Source organism: Pavona decussata, unplaced genomic scaffold (genome assembly GCF_977016875.1).
Source record: "Pavona decussata unplaced genomic scaffold, jaPavDecu1.1 SCAFFOLD_233, whole genome shotgun sequence".
Classification (NCBI taxonomy): Eukaryota; Metazoa; Cnidaria; class Anthozoa; order Scleractinia; family Agariciidae; genus Pavona; species Pavona decussata.
The window spans coordinates 4,141,411-4,166,634 of NW_028145638.1; the positions used below are offsets into that span (position 1 = coordinate 4,141,411).

At 40.5% G+C, this 25,224-nt stretch overlaps 2 protein-coding genes across 3 annotated transcripts in view; both read right to left on the reverse strand.

The window, feature by feature from the left end:
* LOC146458493 (polycystin-1-like protein 2) overlaps positions 1-16,551 on the reverse strand; it is a 32,714-nt gene extending 16,163 nt beyond the window's left edge. Inside the window, exons 1-6 of one of the 2 annotated variants that reach the window (XM_085090640.1) lie at positions 16,510-16,551; positions 5,844-5,937; positions 3,716-5,618; positions 2,758-2,864; positions 2,006-2,058; positions 1,190-1,332 (exon numbers count right to left, since the gene is read on the reverse strand). In XM_085090640.1, coding sequence (XP_084946766.1) covers positions 1,190-1,332; positions 2,006-2,058; positions 2,758-2,864; positions 3,716-5,582 — 2,170 coding nt within the window. In that variant the 5' untranslated portion in view covers positions 5,583-5,618; positions 5,844-5,937; positions 16,510-16,551. Of the gene's footprint in view, positions 1-1,189; positions 1,333-2,005; positions 2,059-2,757; positions 2,865-3,715; positions 5,619-5,843; positions 5,938-8,622; positions 9,298-16,509 lie in introns of those variants that run through there. The other variant, XM_085090639.1, reaches the window with a different exon arrangement.
* Positions 16,552-20,595: 4,044 nt separating this feature from the next.
* LOC146458494 (uncharacterized) lies at positions 20,596-25,203 on the reverse strand. The gene has a single exon (XM_085090780.1). It carries the CDS (start codon positions 25,185-25,187, stop codon positions 21,096-21,098), a length of 4,092 nt encoding a protein of 1,363 aa, XP_084946906.1. The 5' UTR covers positions 25,188-25,203; the 3' UTR covers positions 20,596-21,095.
* Positions 25,204-25,224: the final 21 nt, after the last annotated feature.

Below are 25,224 nucleotides of genomic sequence, written 5' to 3' on the forward strand. Positions count from 1 at the left end.
AAATGAATGAAATGAATGAATGAATGAATGAGTGAGTGAGTGAGTGGGTGAGTGAGTGAGTGAGTGAGTGAGTGAGTGAGTGAGTGAGTGAATGAATGAATGAATGAATGAATGAATGAATGAATGAAAGAGCAATGAATGAAATGAATGAACAAACGGACGAACGAACGGACGGACGGATGGATCGATAGATGAACGAACGAACGAACGAATGCATAGATGAGTGAATGAATGAATGAATGAATGAATGAATGAATGAATGAATGAATGAATGAATGAATGAATAAAAAAACGAACAATTGATAAATGAAAAAAAAACGAACGATGCATAGATGAATGAATGAATAAATAAAAGACGATGGATGAATGGATGAAGGAAGGAAGGAAGGAAGGAAGGAAGGAAGGAAGGAAGGAAGGAAGGAAGGAAGGAAGGAAGGAAGGAAGGAAGGAAGGAAGGAAGGAAGGAAGGAAGGAAGGAAGGAAGGAAGGAAGGAAGGAAGGAAGGAAGGAAGGAAGGAAGGAAGGAAGGAAGGAAGGAAGGAAGGAAGGAAGGAAGGAAGGAAGGAAGGAAGGAAGGAAGGAAGGAAGGAAGGAAGGAAGGAAGGAAGGAAGGAAGGAAGGAAGGAAGGAAGGAAGGAAGGAAGGAAGGAAGGAAGGAAGGAAGGAAGGAAGGAAGGAAGGAAGGAAGGAAGGAAGGAAGGAAGGAAGGAAGGAAGGAAGGAAGGAAGGAAGGAAGGAAGGAAGGAAGGGACGACTGTTTGAGTTAATACACGAATAAACGAATAGACACATCAGGGCGTGAATTGTAAATAAATAAATCAGTCAATCAACCAACATACCTATCAACTAACCAGCAACCGACCTACAACCAGGCTGCCTACTTACATTAATTAGCCTGTGAACAGGCTCGCAAGTGGGGTATAGGGCGAAGACAAAAGTCGAGCTCGCCGATTTTCCTTTTCGTCCTATACCCCACTTGGGAGCCTGTTTACAGGCTTACATAACTCATCCTACCAACCAATCGTTCGGTTTACCGATCAGTCAGTCAATCTGTGAGAGACTTTTATGTCTTACTTTGTTATCTCAAATCTAATTCTAAATAGATTTGAAATCTAATCGAGATTAACTCCAAATTCTCCCAGCGTTTTCTTCGGAACAAAAAGGCATCTTTGTATGTTGACGTATTTACCTTCAGAGCCCCAGTAAGATGCAATCCAAGTTTTACTTCCCAATATTCCTGATCGGTTCAGAGCAGCTAGCGTTTGTGTAACTTTCGGTATGTCATCATTTTTCCTTATTGTTAAAGCGGCAGTAACTTCCACACTTCCTGGTCTGAAATGAAAACGACGAGTCAGCGACTAAGTTTGTAACATTCACTTATAAAGGGGCGTTCACTTGAATCTGTTACACGATCACCATAACCAGCAAAAAAAGAGCTGTTGGATGGCCTGTTCTGATCTGACTCCTATATTGGTTCTTCTGTCTCGAGCGCAGTGTGGTAAGCACGAGCGAGGAGCTTGGAAATGAAAGGAAAATCGAACTTGCAAAGGGTCTGTTGGGGTCGAATGCGTGGCACGAACGGGACTGATGGGAAGGACACCTGTGGAATCTAAAGATGCTCTCAATGAGCGAGCGAAATATCAGGCAATATCTGTGAAGTTTTTGGAGTGAAAAGCTTCATGTTTTTCTGTATTAACTTCTCCTTGCAATGGTCACTGTCGGATTTTTCATCAGACAGTTTCACAAACTCGCTAAAACAGTTTGCAAAGATTTGTTGACCATTCAGAGAACTCTGGCTGGACCCTAGACTCTGATCACGTCCACCGGTAACACCACTCAATGACGGCATTCCTGCGTCTATACTTTAATGACAAACTCCGCTACACCAATAAAAACGCGCGTTTTACACTGTTCATTTATAGGACTCAATAGTGCACGCTGAACCGTTTACCGTTTGTTAATTGCCAGGGCAGCTTTCAACAGAGGAAACCATGCGAAAACTTACCTTATAAATAAAATTTTCACTGCTGTAACGAACGGAGTAAGACTTGACTTGAGCTATAAGCAAACAAGATCCGAAAAATAATTAACTTATACGCAGTACTTTTAGCTAACTAGCTTACACGCATGAAAACATTCTTAGTGAGTCGATTTGTTCCTCCATCCAGTTCGCTGTCCAGGAGAGCCAGGTGGCATTAAGGGTAGTGGTCGAAACTGCTATACTCGAACAGGACCCACCAAACCCCAAAATAGATGGTGGCCTCTGCCTGCACCCCCCCTCCCCCCTTCCTCAACCTCAAAAGATGGCGTCTTTGTTGCATAGCCACCCCTTTATCCAGCATTAAAAAATGACAGTGAGATTCAAGCCTCACTTTTCATGTTTATCTAGCAATACTGACTCTTGCCAACTGAATATTTCTGTGTCAACTCAAATTTTAAAGCCAATAAAATTTTGTCGGTAATGTTCACGAGATAGGTGGTGTCTTTGATAACCCCCCTACCCCAGACAAGGTGGGTCCTCTATGAACAAACGTGTTATGACCAGTTCTCTAAAACGCCAATCCTTGTTGTTGGCATGCTATTTGAAAAAAGCTTACTATTAATGAACATCCACCGTTTCAGTTTTCTTGCAATTGGTTACCACTCGAGCACTGTGTGTGACAAGTTATATCACCGTTGGGATTCTTCAGATTGTGTTGCACTGGCAATGATTAAATTCTTAAACATGCACTTTACGTTAATGTAGCATCCTCTTACCAATGCTGTGTTGAACTGTTCAAAATTTCGGTAAGTTGAGGAGGAAATATCAAGAAACTGGAGGTCAAATGTGGCATTTTTCAATCGATAGATAACACGGAATGGTGCTATGAAAAAAAACAAACAAATATTAGAAGTTTGAATGACTAACAACTAAATACACGATTCGCGTTTGCTTTGGTTATGCGTCATTGCGTTCTCTGATTCGGTTGCGAAGTTCGCGCCATTTTCTTAAATAATGGAAAGCAAGACCAAAAACAATTGTGGCTTGCACGCACGCGTTTTCCCGCGCTTTGTACCGGTTACATGTATTTGCCTCCAGTTCTGATTGGTTCAGTACACTGTCTTTACGTCTGTTGTGACTGGTTAGAGTGATTTGATTCTGCGACACTCAATCGAAAACCGTACTAAAGATAACGTTCAATATTATAATTATATTCAGTTTTTGCATCACTCAGTGTTGTGGCTCGTTAAAATTTGTTTTTGTTTTGCTAACGTTGCGAAAAGATGGCCTTGCGTGCCGTACTATAATCTGTTAAAATTTTTTTGTTTTCGTTTGACTTACTTCTTGAAAGGCAGGTCTTTCCACAAGAAAAAAGTTATATATCATTGAACATTTCGTGGTGTGTACGAAAGGAGAATTTTGAAATTGTTATTCTCCACTAATTTGTCACTATTATCATTGTAAATCGGAGAATTGAAAACTTGTTTTCTCTGCGAAAACCCTTTCAAACTCCTCTTAGTGGTATGCGATGTTACCCAAATAACCAAAACAAATAATAATAATAATAATAATAATAATAATAATAATAATAATAATAATAATAATAACAATAACAATAACAATAATAATAATAATAATAAGAAGAAGAAGAAGAAGAAGAAGAAGAATAAGAAGAAGAATAATGATGATGATGATGATGCATTTTATCGAATTCTCACATCAATCAATTAATACCTGTATTTGGACTTGGCGAAAGTGTTGGTTGTTGAGTTGTTAGGGCCTGGGTTGAATTGCTCACGGAAGCTAAAGTCGTTGGAGCCTCGGTTAAATTGCCAACAGGAGCAACAGTCGTCGGGGCCTGGGTTGAATTGCCAATAGGAGCAACAGTCGTCGGAATCTGGGTTGAACTAGCAAGAGATGCATTAGTCATCGGGGCCTGAGTTGAATTGACCACAGGAGCAACAGTTGTCGGAATCTGGGTTGAACTAGCAACAGGTGCAATAATCCACCGGACCTGGGTTGAATTGACCACAGGACTGGCAACAGTTGTCAGAATCTGGGTTGAACTAGCAACAGGTGCAATAATCCACCGGACCTGGGTTGAATTGACCACAGGACTGGCAACAGTTGTCGGAATCTGGGTTGAACTAGCAACAGATTGAATAATCCACCGGACCTGGGTTGAATTGACCACAGGACTGGCAACAGTTGTCGGAATCTGGGTTGAACTAGCAACAGCTGCAATAATCGTCGGGGCCTTGGTTGAATTGACCACAGGAGCAACAGTTGTCGGAATCTGGGTTGAATTAGCAACAGATGCAATAATCGTCGGGGCCTTGGTTGAATTGCCAACAGAAGCAACAGTTGTCGGGGCCTGGGTTGAATTGCCAACAGGAGCAACAGTCGTCGGGGCCTCGGTTGAATTGCTTACAGGAGCAACAGTCGTCGGGGCCTGGGTTGAATTGCTTGCAGGAGCAACAGTCGTCGGGGTCTCGGTTGAATTGCTTACAGGAGCAACGGTTGTCGGGGCCTCGGTTGAATTGGTTACAGGAGCAACAGTCGTCGGGGTCTCGGTTGAATTGCTTACAAGAGCAACAGTCGTCGGGGCCTCGGTTGAATTGCTTACAGAAGCAACAGTTGTCGGGGCCTGGGTTGAATTGCTTACAGGAGCAACAGTCGTCGGGGCTTCGGTTGAATTGCTTACAGGAGCAACAGTCGTCGGGGCCTGGGTTGAATTGCCAACAGAAGCAACAGTTGTCGGGGCCTGGGTTGAATTGCTTACAGGAGCAACAGTCGTCGGGGCCTGGGTTGAATTGCTTACAGGAGCAACAGTTGTCGGGGCCTCGGTTGAATTGCTAACAGGAGCAACAGTCGTCGGGGCCTGGGTTGAATTGCTTACAGGAGCAACAGTTGTCGGGGCCTGGGTTGAATTGCTTACAGGAGCAACAGTCGTCGGGGCTTCGGTTGAATTGCTTACAGGAGCAACAGTCGTCGGGGCCTGGGTTGAATTGCCAACAGAAGCAACAGTTGTCGGGGCCTGGGTTGAATTGCTTACAGGAGCAACAGTCGTCGGGGCCTCGGTTGAATTGCTTACAGGAGCAACAGTTGTCGGGGCCTCGGTTGAATTGCTTACAGGAGCAACAGTCGTCGGGGTCTCGGTTGAATTGCTTACAGGAGCAACAGTTGTTGAATTGCTTACAAGAGCAACAGTTGTCGGGGCCTGGGTTGAATTGCTTACAGGAGCAACAGTTGTCGGGGCCTCGGTTGAATTGCTTACAGGAGCAACAGTCGTCGGGGCCTGGGTTGAATTGCCAACAGGAGCAACAGTCGTCGGGGCCTGGGTTGAATTGCCAACAGGAGCAACAGTTGTCGGGGCCTGGGTTGAATTGCTTACAGGAGCAACAGTCGTCGGGGCCTGGGTTGAATTGCCAACAGGAGCAACAGCCGTCGGGGCCTTGGTTGAAATTCCAGGAGTAGACGGGGCCTGGGTTGAACTGGTTGGAGAACTTGTTGTCTGTGACAGTCCAGACCGCTGTGTTGTTATTAGTAGGAAAATTTTGACAATTAGATATGGCACTTGTCTTCTCTTTGGTTGTGTCATTTTGATAGTTGAAATAAGACACACATCCGCCAAATCCTGCAACAATAGACAGATTATTTATTTATTTATTTATTTATTTATTTATTTATTTATTTAATTTATTTATTAAAACAGATATTTACATACGAGATGTCCAGTCCAATAGGGTTGGTTTAGATGTAGTCCTGTATTAACACTAAATGAGTATTAGTACTGACAAACAATAAGACAGTAAGTCAAAGAACATATGGCGACCAAAATAATAAAATGCTTTCTTCTTACCTCATTTCATGCAAAAGTTCAGGTTCTACTTCCGGGGACTAACAGCAACTCTCTTTATCTTAACTTTTCCGTTTATTCACAGTGCCAATCTGCTCTGTAAGATAAGAATAAATTAAAGAAAGATCGTTATTACGGGCTGGAACTGAATTCCCCGATAATAAGAATTACTGAGAATCCCTCTTACTATTAGTCACCAAGGCGTCTGACAGGTAACCGTTTTCGTTTGGAAAGCAACATTTTCTTTCCAGCTACAGCTTTTTAAAAACGCTCTCCAGAGTTGAAATGACGTCATGAAGTCGAATTCAACGGCCATCGTTTTTGAAAAACTCCGTGTTCGCAGACCGTTTTAATCAGATGCGAGTGGACGGCAGGGTGAAAATGGAAGAAACGAACTTTTGTGAATTCAAACGACGCAAAAGCTACGTCGTGAAAAGAGGGAAATTTTTTGTAACGGAAAAAACTTTTGCGTTTTCAAATGACGCAAAGGCTACATGTGAAGAGGGAAGCTTTTTAACTTTTAATCCCCAACATCAAAGAGCAAATTGTTTTATCTAGCCCCTATCATACTTTTGTTATAAACGTACTGAGGAGACGTTATTTAATTAAAAGATCAAGAAAATTCACCTCGGGTGATCATATCCTTAACTCTCAGGACCTCAGAGGTTGAATATTGATATTACAAGGAGAAATTTGATGCTGATCACTGTTAGGGCTTAAAGGGTTAAAACGAAAAAAAAAAAAAAAACACTTTTGCGTTTTCAAATGAAGACGAATATCTATCACTTAATTTACCGACACTGAAGTACACACGTATGCACCGCTCGTATGCACCAAATTAGTGGATGGTCGGATCCAATAAGTAACTTTATTTCTTGCAATTGTGGTTAAAAAGATTCGCGGTGTTGCCGGACAATCGTTGGACTTTGGGGCCAATCAGAACGAGCGGAAAACATTATTCACTGGCTTGGTATATCCTAAATATATTTAGCAACATACTTTATACTATTTGTTAAATAGCTGCTGAAAGTAAAAATGACAACGGCATTTCCCATATCAGATAGGCCCATTCTCACAAAAGATTCGTAAGCGACTGAAGTTTAGTTTCATGCGTGGTTTATCTGTTGAAATGTTGCCTTGGACTCGGTAGTGAAGCTTAATTATTCGTTGGCAGTTAACATGAAAATTTTACCTTTTGTCGGTTGATAGTCAAAATATTAAAAGCCGTTTACATTAAGCCTCAGCAGGTGTTAAGATTTTTCTCAGTATATTTGCATTGTACATGTGTTGTAAATGCAAGTCCAGTATTAACAAAACTTGTAGTTAAACGGTGAGAAGAACTCACTTACCTCGCAATTTACAACCGTTAAGAAATGTGGTCCTGATCTCGGAATAAATTTTATATGAATAACAAAGATATGAGAATGATGTATTATTCTAGAAAGTGACACAGGAGTCGAACCTAAGACCTTCCGATTACTAGAACGGATGCTCTACCACTGAGCTACAGGAGACTCGTGGGAGCCAAGGCCGTTAAACTAGGTTAATTAGTGGGACAAATATGGTAGTAAAGAAATGTTTAGTTAATTGATAGCTGTTTGGTTGAAAGCTACGGCCTTTTATCTCCTCGCTGCCAGGTTCGACTTTAAAAACGTTTAAAAGTCAGGTAATGCGGTGTTCAATTTTGGACGCTGAGAACCGCGTTGAGCTGTATACTTTTTGTTTGTTTTTGCGGCTCAAGATAGGCTCACTTTTAAGTTCGCGTAATCCTTAAAGCAAAAGCTATTTTGACCTACCTTCCAGTTTGGAGCTTGCTCTTTACATCTGCAGTTTTTACAAGAATTAGTTACTGACGTCACGGACATGTACGATTGGTACTTTTAACTAGACCCCTAGCTAATTCAATATGTAGCGAAATCGGTATGATATAAAAACTAATTTACCGACACTGAAGAACGCACGTATACACCAAATTAGTGGATAGTGGGCTCCAATAGTAATTTATTTCCTGCAAAGAAAAATTTTTATGACTCCTAACCACTCATTCGACTTAATTGTTGCTAGCAACACATTATTAAGATTATACTTGTATTGTCAATTAGCGAGGATCGAGGAAAGCCAGTGAGTAGGGTCCAAACAATGCACAAAAAGAATTGAGAAATAATCACAAAATTATCTGGTGACTTTATAACAATAGATGGTTCATTGGGCAATAGTCATGTGTTGGTCGGGAAAGTACTTAGCCTCGATTTCATTTAGGTGTATAAGACGTGGGTACAAGCAATCTTGGTTAAAAAGATTCGCGGCGTTGTAGGACAATGCTGGAGGTGATTAGCAAATCGCCGGACTTTGGGTAGCTAATCAAAACGAGCGAAAAACATTATTCACTGGTTTGGTATATCCTAAATATATTTAGCCATATACTATCTCCGAACATTTCAGTGTTTAATAGCTGCTGAAGATAAGGTAAAAATGGTAGCGAAGTTTCCCATGTAGGCCCATTCTCACAAAAGATTGACGGACGACTCAAGTTTAGCCTCATACGTGGTTTATCTGTTGAAATGTTACCTTGGACTCGGTAGTAAAGCTTAATACTTCGTTGGCAGTTAACATTAAAATTTTACCTTTTGACTTGTCGGTGATGGTCCAAATCATTGCGTTTACATCGAGCCTCAGCAGGGGTTGAGATTTTTCTCAGTATATTTGCATTGTACATGTGTTGTAAATGCAAGTCCAGTATTAACAAAATTCTACACTTAAACGATGAATAAAACTCACTTACCTCAAGAAATTTACAGTTGTTATGAAATGTGGTCCTCAGTGATCGCAGGATAAATTTTATATGAATAGGAAAGATGTGTTTGGCTAATTGACAACTGCTTAGTTGGCCCTCAAGATACGGTCTTTTATCTCTTCGCTGCCAGATTCGACTTAAACTTTGAGTCAAGTAATTTGGTGTTCAACCTTGGACGCTGTGACGAAGGTCGTGTTGAGTAGTACTTTCTTTTGTGGTTTTGCCGCCCAATATACTTGTGTAATAAAGACTGAAATACTGCGCAGCGTAGTTAATTAATGAGAATTTAAAGACTATAACGTCGATTGAAACTCTTTTAACAGCGTCGATTTTATAATCGTTAAATTTTGCCGCCCAAAATAGTCTGACTTTGGAGTTCGCGTAATAGTCAAAGCAAAAACTATATAGACTGATCTACATTACGGTTTGGAGCTTTGCCTTTTACAGCTGCAGTTTTGTCAAGAATTAGGGACGTACATGTAAGATTGGTGCTTTTAACTAGACTCCTACCTAGCTAATTCAATTTCTGGCGAAGTTGGTATGATATGGAGAAAGACGATAAAGCACTTTTAAAAAAGGTCATTTAACTTTCCGTACCGTCTCTGAGTCTGTGGTAGTTAAGCTCACCAAGTTTAAGATTTGTTGAACATTTTTAAGGCAGCTCGTCTCAGTAGCAATTAAAATTGGACCAACACATCACGTTTCACGAATGAGAAATAATGGCATTCTCGCAATAATTATTCCAGTTGTAGATAATAATCGCGACACATGTATATTTGTTTTCAGAATCTCTCGTTCATTAATGATCACCGGTTTAATATGCAAGCTGTTGGGTTCCTGCTCTGAAAATTGATCTTCCCCTGAATGCCTTGCCAATTCAGATATCCTGAAGTGTACAAAATCTTTAAGGACGTAAAAATGAGGATCAAAGAAAAGCATTGCTAAATTAAAACATAACTGAAACTTTTAACTGGAAATATATTTGTTCAAGATTGTTGACGATAGCAAAGTCCATTATTATTTTTACTGTGTTTTTAATTATTTAGAGCAGCTGCCGCGTGAATAGATTGGTCCCTATTTGTTGAACATTGAAAGTCATTCGACATTTGATGTTTATTTCAGAGAAGCAAGGTCACTAATTAATGTCAGTGTTTTTGAAAAAATAAGAAGCAATTTATAGTCCGTACAGTCAGTTTTTATAGCCTTCAAGGATTTACGTGAAAAGGCACCAAATTAGCGTGCAAAGGTCCTCAAATTGGGCGGAATTAATAAGAATGTAATAGATTAGGATTCTTCATCTCTACAATTCCGCCCATATTTTAATTGTACGCTGTTTTTTTGTGACCTCACGAAACTATTGGCAAAGAGTCTAGCAAAAAATTAAAGGTGGTCAAAATTGAGAATTGAAACTTAATTTAAGCGAAATTCAATAGTATACATAGCAAGGTCGAGTCGTTCAAAGGATCCTTGTGAAAGCATTTTTAGTTTAAACTTTCAAGTCAGGTACCATCTTGTAACTCTTCAGTTACAATTTTGGGGGAGTTATTTGGAACGAGCTGCAAATGTAATTGCGCCTTAGCTGTGCTTAATGTATTATTTTCACGGAAATTTTAAGCCAGGGACGACACTTTTGGGAAGTGTAATGTTCTTTAAGTTCTAGTGTGTATTTGCCATCCAAATGACAAGATGTTGTCAACCGGCATCGATAACGGAGCTATTATCCCGAGAAAAAGCCTTCTGGCAAAATCGTTCGCTCAACAGCTTAACGCCGTTGCCCTCTTCGCGGCACGGAAAAAAACAAAACAAACAAACACACCAAAACAAAAAAAGCTCTCTGGTAACCAACGTACGGACCCTTTTGCTTTGTAACTCGAAAACCTGGGAACGTACATTGATTAGACATTCGTTGTATTACCTCTCTCAGTCTTTTTAACATAAAGTTAAACGAACACCCCTCTAGAGAAGAGTTCGGTTAATTCTATGGTTTTCGAAATTTAGTACTAATTTTCGGTCCACCCCAGTTTGTGTTTTTAGTGGAAATACATTTATGTTAATTGCAGTCAATTATTTTTAAATGGAAATGAGGCTTCATTTATTTATCCTTATTGTTATCATCAGATTTATATATCATGTTCTTACCACCAATCTGTCTCTTATAATCTCCCAACTCGCCAACACTGCGAAGAGTACTAGCACGCTGACAAAAACATCAAGCTTTCAAAACATATTAACCATGTACACAGGTCGCCTACATGAATATTACAACGTCGATTAATTGTAGTATTTTACCGTACGATTAAAAGAAACTACGAGGCACACTTTGACACATTTACTTGGAGTACTTTGCTAAACATGAGAAGTATGGCTATACATGCACCGAATGATTTGCCTTACAGAAGTTTCTCGTTAAATGTTACACAATTTAATTTTAAATTTCTGTAATATTCTTACCGAGTTCGTTTGCTCAGGTGTATTTGAATTCAACTTTTCAGTAAAAATGAAATTCATATTTTTAAATTTTTATACCACAGGCGCGCTGTTGGTAAACCATGTCAGTAGAGCATTAGAAACCAAATTCTAGTCGTTTCGTTGTCATTGTCTCAAGTTATTTTCCTTCTCTGAAAAAGCATGAAAAACATTTATGAATACTGATATGTCATCACAGAAAGTTCAGACCCGCGTGATAATGGGGTTAAAAAATATTTTAATATGTTTGGAAAAAGAAAATTGCGAATGTTTGTTATTTACGGTAAGTACACTTTTATGCTTATGCACAGTGAAGGGTTTGACATGTTTGAATTGGGTATAGCTCTTTCATTCAAGCGCTTTAATGAAGTTTTGGCTACCGTCTCCAAGGTGAAGCTTAAGTTTAATCACCCAGTTAAATTTTAATGGACTTAATTCAACTTCTGCTATCACACATTGATAAATTAAACGTCGTCTTCTGAGCCGAATAGCTCATAAACAGTTTGGTAAAAAATGATAAAATAAAACAAACCTTCATCGTTCGAACGTCTCGAAAGGTGATGACAAAAGGCGAGATTTCAAAAACGCCTGTTTGGAATCACACGTCGAGTGAAACAAGGTGTAAAACAGGAAAAAAATTGTAATCAGGAAAAAAAATGTAATCACCTGTACTTAAGATATGCATGTACGTGGATGTCCAACTGTATTGGCACAAAACTTATAAGGATCACAGCTGTACAGTTACATAACGAAGTGCGGAATTTTTGTTCAGTTTACTTACTCTCTCTCTCTCTCCAATCACACGAATCAGACAAACAGCACTGAAAATCGTAGAGTAATGATTTGTAACCGTGACCAGGTTACGCGGGCAACGTTTGCACTCTATACAAAGCATAAGTAATTTCACGAGAGATGAGAAGGCTTAATCACCAAGCCTTTTCAGTAATCCTAGAGGTATTAGAATACAAGAAACTCGTAGTTCATTTACATACTTACGAACAGTCCTCATGCGATACTCAGTGACTCATACATGTCTTAATACTCGCCGAAGACGAAGGGACGTGCTTAAAATAAAAATAAGGGATCTGTTGAATTTTTGACTGTTTACCAAACAGTTTTAATTATTCCTTCAAAGTATAGGAAGAAAAAGAATAAAATGAAAACGTTCATTGTAACATTTCATTTTATTTGTGTTGCGCGGTCGAGCTAATTAACTGTTTTTTATACCGTTTTGGCATTATGAAGGTCAGTATTTTGAAAGAGCTTATGGCTGTACTCGTAACATTTTCGTGAAAATTGACATGCACAGTTGAAATCAAAATGGACGGATAATTTGCTGTTAAGAATATCGACTTTGTTCCCTGTCGGCGGCGAAAGTTAAAGACTTAATTTTTGAACTTAATTTAACCAAAAGCATTACTCTTTTAAGAATATATACTCAAGAAATATCAACTCAATACCACATGTAGTTGCGATCGTTATGTGGAAATAATTTACGGAGCAAGTACTTCGATTTCACGTTTTTCAAACTGAACTTATGATTTGCATGCAGTACAATTTTTTTTGTTACTTTATATAATTGAAATATCCTTAACAACACTGCTGATTACTGCCGCCGAGTTGTTTTTTATCAGGTGTATTTGTTAATTAAAAATCCCAGCAACTGAAGAACTGTTGTTTTCAAATTTACTTCATGGTTCAGATAGTAGAAACCAAATTATTGTATTGTCGTGTTGTACCCTAACAGATGAAGAACATGAGTTATTCCCCATGCCTGAAAACGCATAAAATAATTACTGATGCTTCATATGCTTGCGTAATAGCCGAGTTAAAATAATTAAGTTTGTTTGGAAAAAGCAAATTACGAAACCCAGCATGTGACTCATAGCATATCACCTCGGCGACTAGAGGGAACTTATGAACTACCACACTTGACATTTTGGAATCGGACGTAAATTTTGATATCCCATAGATGTTGTATTAAAGTTGTAACAGTAACAGTATTGTTAGCTACAGACGCGGAGGAGAAACGTCAGGTTAATTAAGTTTTGATGCAATTTAATCAAGTTCTGTTAAGAGTTAGTCAGTGTTTGGAAACTGAACTGACTGAGTAATTAAACGTCGTGTTTCGAGTTGAATGGCACATAAGCAGTTGGGTTAAAATGAAATAGAACTAGAACCTGGCTCATCGTTAGAATTTTATATGCATAGTATAAGAGAAGTGCAGGATTTGTGTTCAGTTTATCTCGGTCTGGCTACCCAGCAGCTCGAATAAGACAAACCATATTGAAAACCGTAATGGTTACGCCAATGTTTACACTCGGTACAAAACTTGCACGCATCCCAAACCTATCGTTACAGTTTGGATCATTGCATGACAAATTTTGTACTGTGTTCACACTATGCCGTTAGATTTTTTTGAGACAGTGCGAAACCAAAACTGTAACTACTTCTGAAGCAGGTACACAACATACACGGAGAGGTGTTTGGATAGCAAGACCGTGTGAACACAAGATCCATCTACATTAACGGATGTATCTGGTGCAATGTGAACATAGGCTATGCCCAGTAATTTCTTGCCTTAGTTTTATCGGAAAGCCCCGTCCAAGTCTTACATTGAAAAGTGATTACAAAAAGACCTGTTGACGGTGGCTTACTGAAACATTCAATTAAGCTTCCAACTTTGAATTACAAAAAAAATTGCATCGACGTTTACTGACCAGTAGAGCCATACAGAGTACGCCAAAATTTTAATTACAACTCATAACTGATAAATAACTTGAAATTATCGGTAATTTGTTGCTCAGAGATGTGTATGTTTGCTGCCTTGCTTTGCGAACCCGCAAGCCCTTAAACAAATGTGTGTTTTCGTCAGCTTTGCTTTTTCACAATGGAGATCATCGCCGAACAGCCCGCGACATGAATTAAAACGCTTAATCATCAGTTAAGCGTTTGCAATAATCCTAGCAACCAGTGAGAGTCTAGAAAAAATGTAGACTCATAGTTAATTCAAATAATTATGAATAATTGTGAACAGTCCTCTTGCGAAAATGATCGATATTGTCTAAATCCTTCCCTGACACCGAAGTTCGAGTTTTCAGAACCGATGGCAATTTCAAAGAAATCAAACAGGCTTCAAACTCTACCAATAGCATCACAATCATTATCAATATATTCATTATGAAGTTCTTAGCTTTGCGACCGAAATGAATAGACCGAGTAATGGCTGAAGCTATTCAGTGTAGATAACGCTAAAAGTGCACTAATTTAAAATAAATATTAAAAGGTTAAAACGCCTGTATCATTTCCAATAAACAGAGAACTTTGATGTCACTTACCGAAGCGCGTAATGTACGCCCCTGGATTAAAATATCGAAAGTTAACCTGTGAATCATAATATTAATTGACTTCATTTCTTGAAATTTAGTGGCATTGGCCCGACAAGTAAATTACTATCCAAAACGGACTTCCTTACCTCCCACTGTCGCATTTACAGGCTTGCATCATTTTCGTATATACGATCGCATTCAAATTGTAGTTGATTGAATTGAAGGATTGAATTTCACGTGTGACTCACCGTAGCAACTACGCCGTTAATTGGAGAGAAAACGAAGCATGTGTTTATTGGTTGTACAAAAATGAACGCAAATTTTAAAAACAATGGTCGAAGAACGCGTTCTGATTGGCTCATCGTTTTCAAAGTAAAACAGAAGCTACGTCTCATTTGCAATTATTTCAATTGAAACCATACATGTCTAAGCGCTCAAAATTGGTAAAGTGTACGTTCAAATTAAGGTCATTGTTATTTTGTTAGTCTAGCTGAGCGTTGTCTCCTTGGCAACAGTCGTTTGGGGTCGGGAGGGAGCGGGTTGCGTGACGAGCTCAAACGACGGCTGCGAAGGAGGCTAAGCTGAGCGCGGTGCCGTTTCATGTCAATATGGCTTATTATAAACCAGTATTAAAAATTGCGCATGGTTTATTGGCAGAAATTTCGGTCATTAGAGTTCCACCATTGATTGTCTGTAAGAAACTCCGAACAATGACAATGGTAAAATGCCCACTTTCGCCAGTGCCATAAAACGATTTAGACCTTATCACTTTTACCTCGTATTTTTGTTGCGGGGGAAGGTGGGGGAGTTTGATTGAATATAAGAATGGAATCTCCATCAGGCTAAAAGTATTTTCCTCTCCAAGTAGAACAAGAAGAATACCACTTACCCTGCCGTTTTCCCAGGGAAACAAATTAAACGAATTTTGGGACTCTGCCAAACAGAAAAACAGCTTAATTTGCACGCGACAGGGCCCCGATTCTAATTGCACTTACTGGTAATTGGAACGACGACTATGCATCGCACGTTCTTTTAGTAGTTTTTATTCACTGTACCTTTCGCACACGTTCGTGTTTAGGCTCGTTTCGACCTCATAGCGAACACCGAATTGCTTGGGCTGGAAGCCCCTGGCCGTGTGTTAAAGCGGGTACAAGCGAATTTTCAAAGTGCTAATGCATACTGTGGAACTCTGCATTCGATCATCCTGTTCAATTACTTTATTTGTCCATAAATCCACCCTTAATCCGGTTAATCTGTTCACAGCTTTTATGCGACCAGCACCCACGCTCGTCACGGAGTCAAAAATTTACCTATTTTTCCCCCATGCATACATTTACACCTTAATACGACCACTCGAAATCACCGATTACTGCAATGACCGTGAAACCAAATAAAATCATCCATAGAGCTCGATTTTGGCATTTAGCTGTCTCTGCCGGAAATATTGCGTCTTCAGCTTTTACACGAGTTTTCTAACCAATTCGTGACTCGGGTTTGTATAACTATGGCATATGTTCAGAAATGGACCTTGCTCAGTTTGTTTCTTTTGAAAATAACCCGAGGGATCTCTGTAATTACACATAGCTTTCATTTAAAAATGTGTATTTTAAAGGCAGTTATTTAAGTTGTTAGTAAACACTCCTGGCTTTGCTGACACTGAATAAAATAAGCGTGCAAGTTTTCAATCTATCAATTGATTACGAATTTGATGTTTCCTTCCTTCCATAATTTGTATGAGGAATGTTAAAACGTGCTACATATAATCAATATTTCAGTGATACTTACCTGTAAAATTAAAAAAAAGATCTGTGAACGTTAGTTTCATGAAATCGTGCCATTTTTTAGTATGTAACTTTTAAAATTTTATGTTTAAATTCATCCCCATAGGGGAGGAAATACGACCTTAAAAAAGAGTTAACGGCAGTGCACCAATTATGTAATACGGCCACCCGAAATAAAACAGTGTGGGACACCAATCCTGTATTCAAAACTATCCGTTTGGTACCGTTTAGTATACAAGCTTTACAAATAAACTGGGGACGAACCTTTCCCTGAGCTTATAATATTAAACCTCACTAACCTTTGTAAAGCAATCTCAATAGAGGTCTTCTCCTTCGTTTTCGTATGGGGTTAACACTGGTATGCGTAACAAGTGTTTAAAACGAATGCTTGGCCGTGATCTGAATATGAATGAAGTCAGCTCAGCTCTGTAACACCACCTGCAGTTTAAACATTTATTTCGTTCAAATATCAATAACAATGTAACATAAGAACCTTCGTTCGGCAACCTCCCGGGCAACGTTTCATCTTGACAATTTGCCAGGGAAAACTTGACGGTTAACAAATCGAATGTGGTTTGGCGTTGTCTGTACTCTTATCGACAACGATATTCGTCATCACAGTGGTCGAAATGTTGTGGACTCACGAGGCGCAGCCGAGTGAGTCTACAACAAATTTTGACCACTGTGATGACGAATATCGTTGTCGATAAGAGTACAGACAACGCTAAACCACATTCGATTTGTTTTTTACCACAATATCAACTTCAAAGAAATTTTTTACCATAACTGTCAAAATTTCCGCGCGCTGATTGACGCGAGCAGCGTTGTCTAGACTCTTATCGACAACGGAAAATTAGCCAATCAGACTGCGAGATTAGAAACAGTTGTGGTAAAATTTAATTTTGAAAATGCTGTAGGAGAAGCGAAATCTTATCGCTTAGTCCTACTATACCGCCTGCTTAGGATTTGTTCAACATCGATCAAGACGCGTTTTTTTTTCCTTACTTTGTACGACTCGGCACTGAAGTGAACATTTTACAACTACTTTAGTACCGTTTGACATAATTCTAATTTATGCCATTTATACAGGCAGTTGTTATTTTATTTATTTTTTTATAAATTGTTTTAGTATTCTAAAACAGAGCACCGCACTACGGTGTTTAGCGCTCATCATCACTTGCCGAATAATTGGCTGACTCAGTGTGGTGCGTAAACTTTAGTGAAGTGTGAATATATAATGTTAATAATTAAGGCTATGATGTGACGAATAGGACGTAAAAGATTGAAACAAAATTAAATGCAAGGAAACAATACTATTATGATAGTGTTACATTAGAGGGGGCTTTAATGCTATATTCAATGAACGGTCGCCTTGGATATGCACGGCTTCCTTAATCTTGAGTTGAAATCGTGTGGAAGCAGAGTCAAGGATCTTAACACAAAAATTACCAGATGAGAGCTGACGCCAAATTTCCGAACCCGCGAGTTGTTTGAAAATATACGAGTTTTTGTCGCAGAATAGGTGTTTGCGAATACGTGTAGAAAGGTGTGTGTTGGTTAACACCAACATAACAGTCGCAAAAGCCTGCACAAGTAAACCTGTAAGCTGCACGAGATCGTAGCCCTTTAGAGATGGAATCCTTGGCTCCACATAACCTCCTGATTTTAAGCGGAGTGAACACTAACTTGATGTCCAAGTCCATGCAAAATCGCTTGGCAATGGTTTTAACCTTGCATTGCGTCAAGTGATTTACGTTAATGCATGCATCGTATCTGCGCGTCTCCGTCAAAAATATTTCTATATATTGGTTTCTTGTTTTACATGCATAAAATGTACCACTTCATTAGGACTGTTCTCGTTTGTCGCTCTACTTCCTTCGTTTCCTTGTTCCCACCAAACATAACAAGAATTGCTCAAACAGGAATTTTAAGCCGGTTAGCATCTCATTTGCACTTGAAATTGTGAGAACTGTTTATCTGCCCTATATCAATGATATCAAAACAAACGTCAGTGAAAGGTTGAAAAAAACTGCCACCATCTTCTGTTTTTGACAAGAACATGTTTTAAAAAAGAATAATATTAATAATATAACCTTTCATAAAATAAATCTTCTCTCACGGTCGGCAGACTTGGTTATCCTCAAAGAAATGTTGTTATCACAGTTTTTTTTTTTCAGTTAGCTTTTTAACTGATTCGAAATGCATAGCAAGAACACCTGCAGTCATCATACTTATCACAAGAGGGAATTTTGTTTGAAAATTTCTTGGGTTTCACAATAAAAACAGCTTGAGAGCTTGATAATCATGCCAACTCGGCGTCATGACCTCAACAGACCATGGAGTTATATTTGGAAGGGCTTATTAGAGAGATTTAGAATCGCGTTTATGGCAAACGGCAAACGTGAGATTCGCGTTTGTGTTCCTTGAAAAGAATGAGCACATAGATGACAATAGTGCAAAACATTTTGGCCTGTGATGCCAACCCAAAAGTACTCAATTTTACTGAGAAACTGGAAACAGCGAGCGGTAAGTTAAGGGTAAACATGGTCACGTGATCATTTCTGCTGATTTGGCGTAAACGTGATTCTAATTCCAATTCTCTATTCTCAGACTGGTTTAAGCGTCAGAGAAATAAGTTGGCGTATTCGAAATTTAAGGGTTATTCAAGTAAGAATGTCCTAAAGTTTAACTTTAAGACAACGTTTAGAGGCAAACCGTCCGTTGTCACTGAAAGTGTGATCATGTGATCATTAAATCAACACCTCATTTGACTGTTTTCGTCTGAGACGACGAAACAGTTAATAACATGGATTAATGATCTTCACCGTTTAAAATTTAGCTGCAGTTTTGGCGGCGCCTTGGCCGGTTTTAATTGCGAACTACCGGCCATAATTGCTGCAATTTGAAAGCTGTTCCTCGACGATTTGTTTGCGATATTGTCAGGCACATCCAACGAGAATATTGAAGAAAACTTACTTCCTGAATGTCGTCAGTTTTCTGTTTTACAAGTGGTTTTCGGCTTTGTGTATGTTAGCACTGTTTGACTAGTTGGGGTTCTTTTACTGAACAACGGTTTTTTAGTCGCGGAAAATTATTGGCCACCAAATTTACGAGCTGCTGTTGGCTTTCCAAAAACTCCTACCTCCTCATTTAACGACATAGAGTGTGTCTTGGACAACAAAAGGAATTTATCGACCTAGTTACCTCATAGTTTAATCCGTATTTGGGAAGTCATTTAGAACTTCCGAACAGTTATCAATCTCGTAGCCAGAGTCCTCAGGCTCTTTGGTCGGCGGTTGGTCGCCAGGAGACCAACCGCTGGCCAAAGAGCCTGAGAACTCTAGGAACGAGATTGAACTGATATTAGAATCGTATTAGGGAGCTTTAGCAACGACGATGGCGACGGCAGCGAAAACATCACTATTAAAATGAATTCGCGTTTTATCAAACGTATTTACTATTTTATTCGCGATTATTCCAACTCGCTTTAAATGCCAAATGTAGGTGCAGTTTCCTGGGGTTGAATTCTTCGAGACTGCGCTCAAGTTTAGAAAGAGAAAGAAAAATTGTCGTCGTGTATTTACGTCCTCCATAAAATTGCCGTCAGGAAATTTCACGTCCTAGTCGTGCAGTGATGGTAAACAAATGTACCAAAAAGTGTTATGTACGTGCAGAGTTGTTGTTTTGGTTATTAGCCCTATTGCTTTTTTGACCTTCTCGTTGCCCACGCCGTCGTCGTTGCTAAAGCTCCCTATTCACTAAAATGAACCGTCGAGTGGACCTGATTTTTGGTATAAAACATGCCATGGTTCTCTTAAAAGTGTTTCCCATTACGCCAACCTTTCACATCGCACGCGCTGGCTCTTAAAATAACAAAACCCAAATCAAATTGCCTTGAGATCCTCTGGTAATTTAGCGGGTAGTTTGCACATGCGCTTTGAAATCGAAAATTAAACCGGCACAAAATAGCCCGTTAAAACAACCCTTCAGTCTTCAGTTATTCCAGAATTTGCGGTCGGTTCCATTACTGGTAAAACCTCGAAGCTGAGATCGAATTCTTTTCATTGAAGACTCAATAGAAAAGCCATATACCAACTGGTAATGACACAGGAAGCTGCTACAAGAAATACCTCTACCCGCACCATCACTCTTAAAAGGAGACAAAAAGCCGAAACTTGGAGTGTATAGTACTAGGATGAAAATTAGGCTAAACTAATGCGAACGATAGCATCATTTAAAAAAAAAGTGACAAAAGGCCGAGAAGTAGAGTGTAGAGTAAATAATTAGGATGAAATGAAGGTCAACTACTACCAACGCCACCATAATGTCGCGGAATCTTTCATGAACCCCGCACTTGCCGGTTCACAAACTGAAGAGGACTGTAATTCTTTCCTTTTCTGAAGATTTATTTAACATTCACAATCTGACAATCTCTGATCCAATCTACAATATTCGCGATGCACAGTTCCGTTCACAATTCGTTCTTAATCGATCTGATCTTACATTACAATTGTACTAAGATTTTCTAGGTTCTATTTGCGCAACAAGTATTTTTACTACAATCACGAGCACAGTATAATCCCAAGGCTATACTATTGTAATGCTACTAAATTTGATTTCAATTACACAATTACACGCGTTTCTCTTCCTTATTTAGCTTAATACTACGCGGGTCTACGCGTGCAGTTACATCATTGTCATGCAGTGTATTAACTTCGGACTTTCCCGGAGTACAATTGTGCAATCTGCTTTGCTCACTAATTTTAAAGTATTGCTCGCGTTACTATTTCGTGACATTGTTCATCAAATTTCCAAGTTAATATTCTACGTCACGCACATCAGTGCTTCTTTCCCGACACTCTCCCCCCCTTGACTCGTCTACGAGTCAAAGCATATGTTTCGATTTCCACCTAGCATCTAAAGCAGCAGATCTGCTAGGGTTACGTCTAAGAGGTGTAGTATGATCCCGTTCAAATTTACGGTTCCCGGTTTGACCAATTTGGCCGTTCCCTTGTATGGCACACTTTACTTCTAAGGGGTACAACTTTTGAACTGGTCGGGAAATACGCATCGGTCTACCCTTGACAATGACTCTTACGTTTGCTCCCCTAACAACGTTATCTGTGCCCTTGATAAGACTCTCAACTACGGCAATTTTCCACTCTCCTCTCTTTTTGCCTTCCTCAAACACAGTTACTACGTCTCCTGTCTGAATCTGCCTGTCTTTGCGATCTACCTTCGGGCGGTGAAACTCCCTTAGATTCACCAGGTACTCGTTTCTCCATCTCTTCCAAAAATGCGCTAACTTCACTGTCAAATATCTAAACCTCTCTGAACAACTACTCTCGTTCGCTTCTGGCTCTTCCGCTATCTCGTCTGGCATAGACTTAATCCTTCTACCAAGGATTAAATGTGAAGGTGTTAAAGCTTCATGTTCTACCTCATTGTACTCGTACGTAAGCGGACGGGAATTTAACGTTCCTTCTACCTCCACTAACACCGTTCGCAGCTCGTCAAATGTAAGTCGTGCATTTCCTAACACCTTCCTGAGACAAGCTTTCACACTTCCAACCATTCTCTCGAAAAATCCTCCCCACCAGGGTGATCTCTCTAAATTAAACCTCCACTCAATTCGCTGTCTGTCTAGCTCACTAGCTACCTCTGGGTGGCTAAAAAGATTGCTAAGCGCTTTTTCGGTCGCTTGGAAGGTTTTCGCGTTGTCTGATACGATCAATGTCGGCGTGCCTCGTCTCGCTGAAAATCTTCTTAACGCTCGTCTGAAGGCCTCGGAAGATAGGTCTTCAACTAATTCTAAATGTATCGCTCTAGTTACGCAGCAGGAAAACAATGCAATGTACGCCTTTCTCATTCCCCCAGCTTGTGCCTTAACATAGAGCGGACCCGCAAAATCTACGCCTACTTTCGAAAACGCTGGCGCTTCTCTTACTCTAAAATCTGGCAATGCGGCGGTCTGCGGCGCGCTGTAAGCCTTCCCTTCTTGTTTCTTGCAGATTACGCATTTGCTCAAAACCTTTTTCACGCACTGTCTGCCCTTCGGGATCCAATACCTCGACCTCAACTCCGCAAGCGTTGCTCTCACACCACTGTGCAACACCTTCTTGTGACACTCTTCTATGAGCATAATGCTTAACGCGTGATCCCTTGGGAGAATGACTGGTCTTCGCGCATCAAACTCCAAATCTGAATTGACGAGTCTTCCGGTACATCTCAGAATTCCTGCACTCTCTTCTAGGCCGAGCTCGGTCTTTAGCTGTTGGAAGTTACCCTTACTTCTCAGGTCAGCTTGCGCCGCTTTCACCCATTCACTTTCGGCCCCGACTAATTCTTCTCGTGTCAGTCTTCCCTTCCGTCTAGCTGTCTCGGTTCGGTTTGGTCTCGAATTTCGGATAAAACGGAACACCCATGCTGTCACTCTGAGTAGCTTCTCTAGCCTTCCATGGCGATTGATGTCAACAAGATTTGCAACACTGGGTTGGTTCTGAACGTCTACTACCATCACGTTGGCAGTCTTCTTAGCTTCTTCTTCACTTTCTGGTGTGCTGACGACACTCTCTACGCGTGGCCACCTGTCTTCTCCTTCTGACAACCATTGCGGTCCGTTCCACCACAGCTCATCATCTTTGAGTTTCGATCCAAGCGCTCCTCTGGAACCAACATCTGCCGGGTTCTGCTCACCAGGGCAATATCTCCAGTCTTCTTTCTTTGTGAGCTTCAGAATTTCGTTTACCCTGTGACGGACAAATTGTTTCCACTCCCCCCCGTTTCGAATCCAGCAGAGAGCAGTTTTGCTATCCAACCAGTATCTGGTTCCGCTGAGCTTCACTTCCGTTTCTAATGCTTTCATCACGGTGTTCATTAATTGCGCCAAAATTCTAGCGGACATGAGTTCTAGACGGGGAATAGTTAACGCTTTCAGAGGTGCTACCCGTGACCTTGAGGTCAACATTCTCACGAAAACCCCTACTGGCGTGTTGTATACCAAGTACACAACAGCGCAGTAAGCTTTGTTACTGGCATCGCCGAACCCATGCAAGTAACAATTAAGCACCTCTTGTTTTGGATGGTCCCAAATACACCTACTGATCGTAATACCCCTTATTTTGGATAAGTCTTCAATCCATTTGTCCCATTTCTTCTTTACTTTCCCCTCGAGTTTACTATCCCAGTCGAAATTTTCACAACACAATTCTTGAAACAATATTTTCATGCACACAATGATGGGGCTAATGATTCCCAGGGGGTCAAAAATGCTTGCTAGCAGACTTAACAAACTTCGCTTGGTCGGGTGCATGTCTAGGGCTTTGCTTGCAAGCTTCTCAAAACTAAACTGAATAACATCTTTCTCACAATCCCACGGAAGCCCCAAGACCTTTGGACAACTCTTGCTAGCCTGCCCCGAACCTAAGATGAACTTTGCGTAGCTCTCTTCTTCGCTGGTCACGATCGCGCTTTCCGTTGCGTTACTCTCAATCTGCGCAATGCGTTCTCTCAACACTTTGTCATTCGTCATCCACTTTCTCAATTTGAAACCCCCACTGGCCATCCTCTGTTTGGATTTCTCGTACAATGTGTACGTGTCGCTCGTGTTGCTATCGCCCGTTACCAAGTCGTCAACGTAGAAACCTTCGATCATCTTTCGCACAAATTCTGGGTCTTCATCCTTAAACTTCGAAATGTGGTGTCTCAGCGTGGCGTTTAACAGAAACGGAGACGCATTTAAACCGAACACAACACGGCAAAAGCGGTACACTGCAATTCGACTACAAGGATCGCGCACGTTTTCTAACCACAAAAATCTAAGATAATCCCTGTCTGCACTGTCTACCTCAATGTTAAGAAACGCCTTTTCTATGTCCCCTATCAACGCCACTCTCTTCTCTCTGAATCTAAGCAGGATGTCAAACAATAAAGGGTTGAGGGAGGGTCCCTTGTGTAGGCAATCGTTCAGAGATGTCCCCCCCTTTCCTGCCTTTGCGGACGCGTCATACACAACTCTCAGTTTCGTGGTGCTCGCCTCTCTGCGTATGACTGCTAAATGGGGAATATAGTGACCCCTATCTGTCTCTCCTAACTGTGCGACTTTCTCTATCACTCCCGAATCTAACTGTTCCTTTATAACTGAGTCGTACTCCTGCAAAATGTCTGGTTCCTTTCTAAGCTTCCTAATCTGACTCTTCATGCGCGACAAACTCAACTCGTAATTGCTTGGCAAACTATCCTGACCTTCCTTCCAGGGGAGCTTAACTGAATACCTATTACCGTTGAAGGCAATACTGTCTACAAACTCTTCATACACTCCATCACTCTCTTTAATTCCTAGGGTTTCTAAGTCCCACAACCTTTGGACATTCCCTTCTAAACTCTCTAATGATACACTGTCTCTGCCAACAAAATTTACGTTAACTTCCTGCGGTCTATCTGCTGGCTGTCTAAATGTCAAGGGTCCGGAGAGAACCCATCCTAACTCTGTCTCTACTGCGACTGGCTCGTCTACTTCCCCCCGGACTATCTTGCCTGTCTGAAAACTCCACAAATAGTCTGCCCCTATCAATACATCTATCTCTAACTGTTCGCTTCCCTTGCAAACGTCGGACAGCCATATTTGCGCCAAATGCGGGTAGTCCTTACGCGCAATTTCCAGATGTTCGTTCTGCACGCGCGAAATTTCGGGAACAACAAAAGCTTCGATGCGCATAACCTTCCCCCCACCCACTGGGGTCAAATCTATTTCAACTACATCCCGCAGGTTTGATCCAGTAGCCCTTTGGCCAAAGGTGTTAACTGTCAACCATTCCCTTCTAACAGATCGCAATCCGAACGATTCTACCGCGCGGGAAGTAACAAAGGACTTATGACTAGCCGAATCAAAAAGCACTCTAATTCTAGCGCGACCCTTCCCCGCTAGTTGAGCCTGAGCCGTTTGTAAGGCTACACTGTTCCCAGTCCCGACGTGCATACTATTTCCCACTCGTTCTGCACCACCCTGGGCCCCT